The sequence below is a fragment of the Petromyzon marinus genome, unplaced genomic scaffold (genome assembly GCF_048934315.1).
Source record: "Petromyzon marinus isolate PM22_M1 ecotype Great Lakes invasive population unplaced genomic scaffold, UKy_Petmar_22M1.pri1.0 PM_Scaffold_86, whole genome shotgun sequence".
Taxonomy (NCBI): domain Eukaryota; kingdom Metazoa; phylum Chordata; class Hyperoartia; order Petromyzontiformes; family Petromyzontidae; genus Petromyzon; species Petromyzon marinus.
This window is the reverse complement of record NW_027423695.1, coordinates 302831-311605: the sequence shown is the minus strand read 5'-3', so window position 1 is coordinate 311605 and position 8775 is coordinate 302831. Positions and strand designations below refer to the sequence as shown.

At 61.3% G+C, this 8775-nt stretch overlaps 1 protein-coding gene across 5 annotated transcripts in view; it reads right to left on the bottom strand.

Annotated features, from left to right (window-relative positions):
* Positions 1-314: 314 nt before the first annotated feature.
* LOC116949465 (peregrin) overlaps positions 315-8775 on the bottom strand; it is a 33261-nt gene continuing 24800 nt past the window's right edge. For all 5 annotated transcript variants that reach the window (XM_076064877.1, XM_076064875.1, XM_076064878.1 and 2 more), the window contains exons 14-19: positions 7796-8055; positions 6705-6840; positions 6058-6188; positions 5091-5212; positions 4129-4283; positions 315-1493 (exon numbers count right to left, since the gene is read on the bottom strand). In XM_076064877.1, coding sequence (XP_075920992.1) covers positions 1307-1493; positions 4129-4283; positions 5091-5212; positions 6058-6188; positions 6705-6840; positions 7796-8055 — 991 coding nt within the window. In that variant the 3' untranslated portion in view covers positions 315-1306. The remainder of the gene's footprint in view (positions 1494-4128; positions 4284-5090; positions 5213-6057; positions 6189-6704; positions 6841-7795; positions 8056-8775) is intronic.

The window sequence follows — 8775 nt, the reverse complement described above, 5'->3', positions numbered from 1 at the left end:
ACCACATGAACCAGCAGGATTAAACCGCTTGAAACCGCAGGAGTGAACCACAAACCAGCAGGAGTGAACCACATGCACCAGCAGGAGTGAACCACATGCACCAGCAGGAGTGAACCACATGCACCAACAGGAGTGAACCACATGAACCCGCAGGAGTGAACCGCTTGAAACCGCAGGAGTGAACCACATGAACCAGCAGGAATCCGCAAGAGTGTACCGCATGAACCCGCAGGATTGAATCACGTGAACCCGCAGTAGTGAACCGCATGAACCCGCAGGAGTGAACCGGCAAGAAACCGCAAGAGGCTGCACCATCGAGGAGCACGATTTATTGAAGTCCGCGTCGTGGGGACGGAACCACGAGGACCGGTCGGTGCGGAGCGGCCACCGCTGGGGGCCCCCTCGCGACGCCACAGCCAGGAAACGAAACGCAACACCAACGGGGCGACGCACGCGACGAGCGTCCCGTCCGAGACGGGGCCAGCGGCCCCCCTGCTCCCGCCTCGCAGGAAGGGGGCCCTGCGGCCACGGCCGCCCGCGTCCACTCCGGCCTCGGGCAAACCGCCCACGCCCGCCGCAGCCCGCTCAGTCCGGCCGCTTCTCTCCCGTCGGCTCCCCGTCCCCCGTCACCGTCCCGACCGCGACGGCCTCCGTCCGCGCCCTCGATCCCCCGGCTACCCTGTTCTCGACTCGCCGCCGCCGCCGCCCCTCCGTCGGAGCGACGTTTGCCCCGCGCCACCGTCGTCGCCGCGACAGCCTACGCAGGCGTCCTCGCTCCACGGCCGCTCGACCGCCGGGCCCCGTTCCACGATTTCACTCGGCCGCACGCCGGGCGCGGCCGCTCCGGCGCCGGCGGCTCTCCACCCCGGCGTCCACCCCGCTCCCCTCCGGGCCTCGCCGGCTCGGGTTTCACCGCCGCTCCGGGGGATGCGGTCGCTTCATCCGCTCTCTCGTTCCTCGCGGGTGCTCACATGCACACACGGTGGCGGGGGCGGGGGGGCACCTCCGCATCCCCCGAATCCTTTCATCGACGTCGCCCCCCAGCCCCCCCGACCCGGCCCGCCACCTCCACCGCACGTGGAGTTGCGTGCGGGCACTTCCGAGACATTTGGCATATCGGGGTGGAAAAGAAACCCCCAAAGGCTTTCGTCCCGTTGCGGTCGCTCGAGCGTCGTCGCCGCCGCCGCCGGCGGAGGAGGAGGTGCAAACGTCGCCGCCGCCGCTTCTCCTCCGTCGCCCCGTCCCCCCCCCTGACGACATCCGCAGAGGGAGACGCGGTGGGTGGGTGGTGGGGGGGGGTCGGGCGTCAGTCGGAGTCGCTGGAGTCGGACGTGGGGTCGCCCCGCGTCACCTTACTGCGGTGCAACATGGCGCGCTCGTACGCCACATGCACCGACTTGCGGATGTTGGATTTGCGTCCCTCCAGCATCTTGGCCTTGTCGATGGCCTGCTCCACGCCCAGGGCCACCAGCTTGGAGCGGGGCAGCCACTGCCTGCGCGCACGCGATGGGGAGGGGGGGGGCACACGAGGGCGGCGTCGTGGCCGTCAGCGCACGGAGGGGAACGTGAGGAAGGTGGCCCCGTGTCGCGTACCGCCACCGTCACTACCACCATCATCATCACCACCACCATCGTCATTACCGCCATCATCACCACCACCATCATCATCATCACCACCACCAACATCATCACCACCACCATCATCATTAACGTCATCATCACCACCACCACCATCACCACCACCATCATCATCATCACCACCACCACCACCACCATCGTCATTACCGCCATCATCACCACCACCATCATCATCATCACCACCACCACTACCATCATCACTACCAGCATCTCCACCAACATCACAACCACCATCAGCATCACCATCAGCATCACCATCTCCACCACCAGCAGCAAGGAAAAGGATTCCCCTCTATACCCATACAGACTGTTGGGGCAAGGGCTGTTAGCGAGCAGCACATACGAAGGCTGGCATGGCACATAAGGGGGTGGGGGCCAGCACCACGCCTGGCTGCCTTTGTCTCTCCAGTGCTGTTGTTCATACACAGGACTGGTCCACATGATCGTCACTGGTGTTGGCCGTGAGCTGGAATCGAACCCGGGTCGCCAGGTTCATAGTGCAGCCGCACGCACACGCCACACACACACGCCACACACCACCCACACACGCCACAAACCACCGCACACACACCACCGCACATACACATGCCACACACACACGCCACACACATACACGCCACACATCACCGCACACACCACCGCACGTACACGCCACACACAAACGCCACACACCACCGCACACACACCACCGCACACACACACGCCACACACCACCGCACACACGCCACACATCACCGCACACACACGCCACACCACACACACACGCCACACCACACACACACGCCACACACCACCGCACACACACACGCCACACACCACCGCACACACACACGCCACACACCACCGCACACACACGCCACACACCACCGCACACACACGCCACAAACCACCGCACACACATACTCCACACACACACACCACCGCACACACGCTTCACACAGACGCAAACACAGACACGCACGAGCCGAGACATTTACCAGGTCTCTTGTGAACTTGGTAATTTTGAGTTAGCACTCTTAACGGAGCCACTGAAGCAATCCATCACACGTCATTTGAAGCCATTTTGTATCTCATTAATCTAAAAAGATGTATAATTAACACGGTTGCTGAAGGACTGGCCCAAAGGGCCAAAACGCCAAGCAGCCAGCAACAAACAGCACTGTTAAAAGCGGAATCCTCGGAGACGTCCAGCAGCGAGCGAGCGAGCGAGACGGTGCCCGAGGTGGGTCGTGGCGTTTATGTGCGCCGTGAGATGGAGTCGCCAAAAATAAATTGATAAATTACGATTTTGACTTCTGTTTATTCGGGACACCGGGGTCCCGCCATACGGTTCAATTGAGGCAGAATGTTCGCTCTGTAGCAACGTGGTTATTACCGGGAGTTAAAGAACGGCTTCTCCGATACCTCCTGAGCCATATTGGTAACAGGGCCATTCCACGGTAGGACACAGAGCCTGCTGTGCCACGCAGATTGACGGCTCGACCGTGAATAAGAACAACGTCGTCGTCATCGTGAGGATTGACGCCAGGCGGCGTGGAATTGCCTCAGTCTCACGCCAAGAAACAACCGTGGCGGAAGACTCAACAGGGTTGACGTTCAACTGCCCCCTTGTCGCCCCCCGGTCTGGGGTGGTCTCCCTGTGGCTACTCGTGCGTGCGTACCAGGTGTGTGTACCAGGTGTATGTGCGTACCAGGTGTGTGTGTACCAGGTGTGTGTGTACCAGGTGTATGTGCGTACCAGGTGTGTGTGTGTACCAGGTGTATGTGTGTACCAGGTGCGTGCATGCCAGGTGTGTGTGTACCAGGTGTACGTGTGTACCAGGTGTATGTGTGTACCAGGTGTATGTGTGTACCAGGTGTGTGTGTGTGTACCAAGTGTGTGTGTACCAGGTGTGTGTGTGTGTGTGTACCAAGTGTGTGTGTACCAGGTGTATGTGTGTACCAGGTGTGTGTGTACCAGGTGTGTGTGTGTACCAGGTGTGTGTGTACCAGGTGTGTGTGTACCAGGTGCGTGTGTACCAGGTGCGTGTGTACCAGGTGTATGTGTGTACCAGGTGTATGTGTGTACCAGGTGTGTGTGTGTGTACCAGGTGTGTGTGTACCAGGTGTGTGTGTGTACCAGGTGTGTGTGTGTACCAGGTGTATGTGTGTACCAGGTGCGTGCGTACCAGGTGTGCGTGTACCAGGTGTATGTGTGTACCAGGTGCGTGCGTACCAGGTGTGTGTACCAGGTGTATGTGTGTACCAGGTGCATGCGTACCAGGTGCGTGCATACCAGGTGTGTGTGTACCAGGTGTATGAGTGTACCAGGTGTGTGTGTGCCAGGTGTATGTGTGTACCAGGTGTATGTGTGTACCAGGTGTATGTGTGTACCAGGTGTATGTGCGTACCAGGTGTGTGTGTACCAGGTGCGTGTGTGTACCAGGTGCGTGCGTGCCCACGTACCAGGTGCGTGTGTGCGTACCAGAAGCGTGGTGCGTGCGTGCGTACCAGGTGCGCTTGTTGTCAAAGAAGAGGACAAGGAAGAGGGGCTCCGTGGCCTCCATGATGCGCGTCTCGCCCAGCTTGAGCACGTCGAGGGGCGGCACGGGGATGGGCACGCCGTTGTGCAGGAAGCCTTCACGCGGCATCTTGGGGTCGATGATCTACGACGCACACACGGACACACACACGCACGGACACACGCACGCACGCACGGACACACACACGCACGCACGGACACACAGACGCACGTACGCCATCACCCCCCACGTGAAGGGAGAGGTCGCTCCATACGAACGGGGGCGGCCTCGTCTCGTTGGCACAGCCAACGGCAACGAATTACGGCCGGGGGCGGAGCGTCGCGACAATATCGTGACGCGTTGCGATGCGGGCTCGAGCGTCGTAAACGCTGGCAAACACCGCAGAATGCAGAGTCCTTCAAAATTCGGACAGAGTAAACACCGCGACAAACGTCCGTCCAAACGCAAACCCATTCACCGAATCAAATAATCTTGACGGCAAACGTCGCGACAGCTGCGGTTTCCGGAACGCAGTCAAATGAAATGCAGATGTCAGCAGGAGAAAGGGAATCTACAAAAATACGATTAACGAGGAACAAAAGGAACAAAACGAGCGAGACGCACGGTCGCGTGTGTAAAAAGACCCCCCCCCCCGCCACGCATGCGAACACGCACGCACACGCACGCATACACGCACACACCCGTACACGCACACGCGCGTACACGCACACGCGCGTACACGCACACACACGCGTACACGCACACACGCACACACACGCACACACGCACACACGCACACACGCGTACACGCACACACGCGTACACGCGTACACGCACACACGCGTACACGCACACACACGCGTACACGCACACATGCACACACGCGTACAGGCAGGCACACACATGCGCGCACGCGATCCCACGCAGTGCCCCCACCCCCCACCAGCTCACCAGTGCCGGGTACGAGGGATAGCCACGGCACTTGGCCCACACGAGGTCAAGCGCCTCCAGGGGGGTGTCGTCGTCGTCATCGTCGTCGTAGTCCCAGCTGGCGCACGGCAGCCCCTTGCCACCTGCGGGGACGGCACGGCAGGAGCGACGCTCGGCACCGCGACACTCAGCGGCGCGTCGTGCGGTGGCGTCGTGTGGCATGATGCGGTGGCGTGTGGCATGGTGCGGTGTCGTGTGGCATGGTGCGGTGTCGTGTGGCATGGTGCGGTGTCGTGTGGCATGGTGCGGTGTCGTGTGGCATGGTGCGGTGTCGTGTGGCATGGTGCGGTGTCGTGTGGCATGGTGCGGTGTCGTGTGGCATGGTGCGGTGTCGTGTGGCATGGTGCGGTGTCGTGTGGCATGGTGCGGTGTCGTGTGGCGTCGTGCGGTGGCGTCGTGCGGTGGCGTGCGACGCGGGAGTCCCCCCCCCTCCAACCCACTGTAAAAAAAGGTAAAGGCGCAGCCCTTTTCTCGCTCGCACCATTCCCGGCGGAAGATTCCTCTTCCACGCTGACCGGACAGACGCTTTGGGAGAGGTGGGTTCATCCAACCTCGCCCTGGAGCCCAGCATTGTTATTATTGTTGTTACAATTATTTGTTGTTGTTACGCTTATTTACCTAGCAAAACCTCGGGAGGCGATGATTGCGCAACGTTTCCTAACCGTGCTACCAGGTGCGCGCGTACCAGAAGTTCAACACACTCAATCTGTGGGTGATTTTTCAAATTCGAGCCACGACACTGACCGGCACACCTTGGCCTCATCGCCTCATCCTCCCTCTCCTCCCCCCACCTCTCCTTCTCCCCCCCTCTACTCCTCCTCCTGCCCTTCTCCTCCCCCTCCTCCTCCTCCTCCCCCTCCTCCTCCCCCTCCTCGTCTTCCCCCTCCTCCTCTCCTCTTCCTGCCCCTACGCGCTGAGCCGCGCATACCAGAGTCGCCGCCGCCGCCGGCGCCCCCGGCTGTCTCGTTGTCGGAGCCCGAGGTCTCGTCGCTGCTGTCCTCGGTGAAGTTCACCCGAGAGAAGCTGGCCTTGCCTCGGCTCTGCTTGTCTGGGGACGCGCTGCAGAAACGGAGAGACAGAGACGCCAGGAAGTGGGCGGGCGTCACGACCCGCCGCTGTTACGTCGCACGGCAAAAGGCGCCAGCGACGCCGGTAACCCAAGAGCTGTGGCGCCACGGGCGGCAAGGCCGGGCCACAGGTCAACAACCGCCGTTGACGCCCCCCGCACGGCGGTACTCCGTTTGATCGACCACCAAACCCGAGAGTTGAACTCGCCACCTTGCGATGGGGCGAGCCGCTCGCTCTCCCGCTGCGCCACCTGGCCGGATGTATGGTCGTCAAACCGTTGCCAGGCGAAGGCCTCCCCCAACGCCACGTTGCTTAGGCGAGTTGACTTTGACCATACTTCGCCACGCCCACGATCGGCGCGGGTCGGTGGAAGTGGCAGGGGGGCCAGGAGCGACCATTGCGGACGTTACCCGCGGCAGGGATTCGAACTCGGGCCAGCTGGCTTCGCGGTGCAACGCGCTAACCGCTCCACCGCCACTCCGCGACGGTCGCGTGCGCCGCACGTGCCTCGTGTTGTCGGTGGCGGCGCTGCTGGAGGAGCTGGTTGTGGACTCCGAGTCGGAGCTGCTCTGCTTGTGCCGGTAGATCAGGAAGCTCTGCGTGTTGGCGTCCTGGGCAATGCACTCGAAGCCCTCGTCTGCGCCTAGACGCATGGACGGCACGGGCGCGGCCTCCCTTACGGACAGCACGGACGTGGACGAGTGCAAAGGAGTACGGCTCTGTCGTGAATGCAGTGTCGCCAGTGGTGATGGAGGTTAAGAGAGCGGTGCATGTGTGTGTGACGGAGGTGGGTGTGTGTGCGTGTGTAACGACGGCGTGTGTGTGTGTGATGGCGGTGTATGACAATGGCGTTTGTGCGCGTGTGTGACGGTGGTGTGTGTGACAACGGCGTGTGTGACAACAGTGTGTGTGTGACAACAGTGTGTGTGTGACAACAGTGTGTGTGTGACAACAGTGTGTGTGTGACAACGGTGTGTGTGACAACGGTGTGTGTGTGACAACGGTGTGTGTGTGACAACAGTGTGTGTGTGACGGTGTGTGTGTGACGACGGTGTGTGTGTGTGACAACGGTGTGTGTGACGACGGTGTGTGTGTGACGACGGTGTGTGTGTGACGACGGCGTGCGTGACGACGGTGTGTGTGTGACAACGGTGTGTGTGTGACGGTGTGTGTGTGACAACAGTGTGTGTGTGACAACAGTGTGTGTGTGACGGTGTGTGTGTGACGGTGTGTGTGTGACGGTGTGTGTGACGACGGTGTGTGTGTGACGGTGTGTGTGTGACGGTGTGTGTGTGTGACAACGGCGTGTGTGTGACGACAGCGTGTGTGACGACGGCGTGTGTGACGACGGCGTGTGTGACGACGGCGTGTGTGACGACGGCGTGTGTGACGACGGCGTGTGTGACGACAGCGTGTGTGACGACGGCGTGTGTGACGACGGCGTGTGTGTGACGGTGTGTGTGTGACGGTGTGTGTGTGACGGTGTGTGTGTGACGGTGTGTGTGTGTGACGGTGTGTGTGTGACGGTGCGTGTGTGACGACAGCGTGTGTGACGACGGCGTGTGTGTGTGTGTGATTGTGGCTGGCGAGGGCGGTACCGGCGTGCGAGAGGCGGCACGATGACCCGTCGCTGTCGCTCTCCGAGCTGGAGCTGCTGCGAGGGCGCTTCCGAGGGCCCGGCGGCGCGGAGCCCGGCGGCGCGGAGACCGCGGCCGCGGCGCCCGCGGGAACGCACCCCGGCCCTCCCGGGCCGCCCACGGACGAGGTGGACGACGAGGACGAGGCCTGGCCCGGTCCGGGACCCGCCGGCGGCCCCGCCGCTCCGCTGGATTCACGGTGCTTGGGGGGACGTCCAGGCCTGCGCCACGGGGTCAAGCGGGAATCAACACGGCGTCGTCGACGACTCACCAGTGAAAATTCGTACAGCCGGGGCATTGCGTGCGTGTGTGCTTTACGCAAATGATAGTACGGCTAAATCCACTCGTTTAAATCAGTCGGGCGGCATTATCTTTTCATCGGCTGCGTAACGCTGTGTGGAAGCTACCTGGTCTGTCGCTCTGCACGAAGCTTCGGGTCTTCTCGGCCACAGTCATTCCCTCCCTTCTCTACACTTGCGAAACGTGGACCCCTTTAATGGAACATCTGCGCCGGTTATAAACCTTCACGCTGGCTTGCCTACGATCCATCCTGGATTTAACCAGACCGGATTTTGTGAGGTCACAAATCCTTGAAAGATATGGACACATTCCCATCAGTGCGCTCCTCCGGCAGGCAAGGCTGCGTTGGCTGGGTCATGTAGCCCGCATGCCAAGCAATAGCATGCCCAAGCAGCTTGTGTTTGTCCGCATGGAGGGGGGCTAAACGGCCACGATATGGGCTGGAGAAGAGATGGTCTGATGCAGTACGGGAGGATGTGGAGCTGAGTAGACTTGCTGATGACTGGTACCAGCGGTGGCAGGATCAGCCTCCCTGGAGGAGGCTCGTGAAGGATGCTACTGAGCAATTGGAGGCAGTCGCCCTCCAGCAACAACGGAGGGCGGAGGAGCGACGCTCACAACAACAAGCGGAGCGCCAGGCG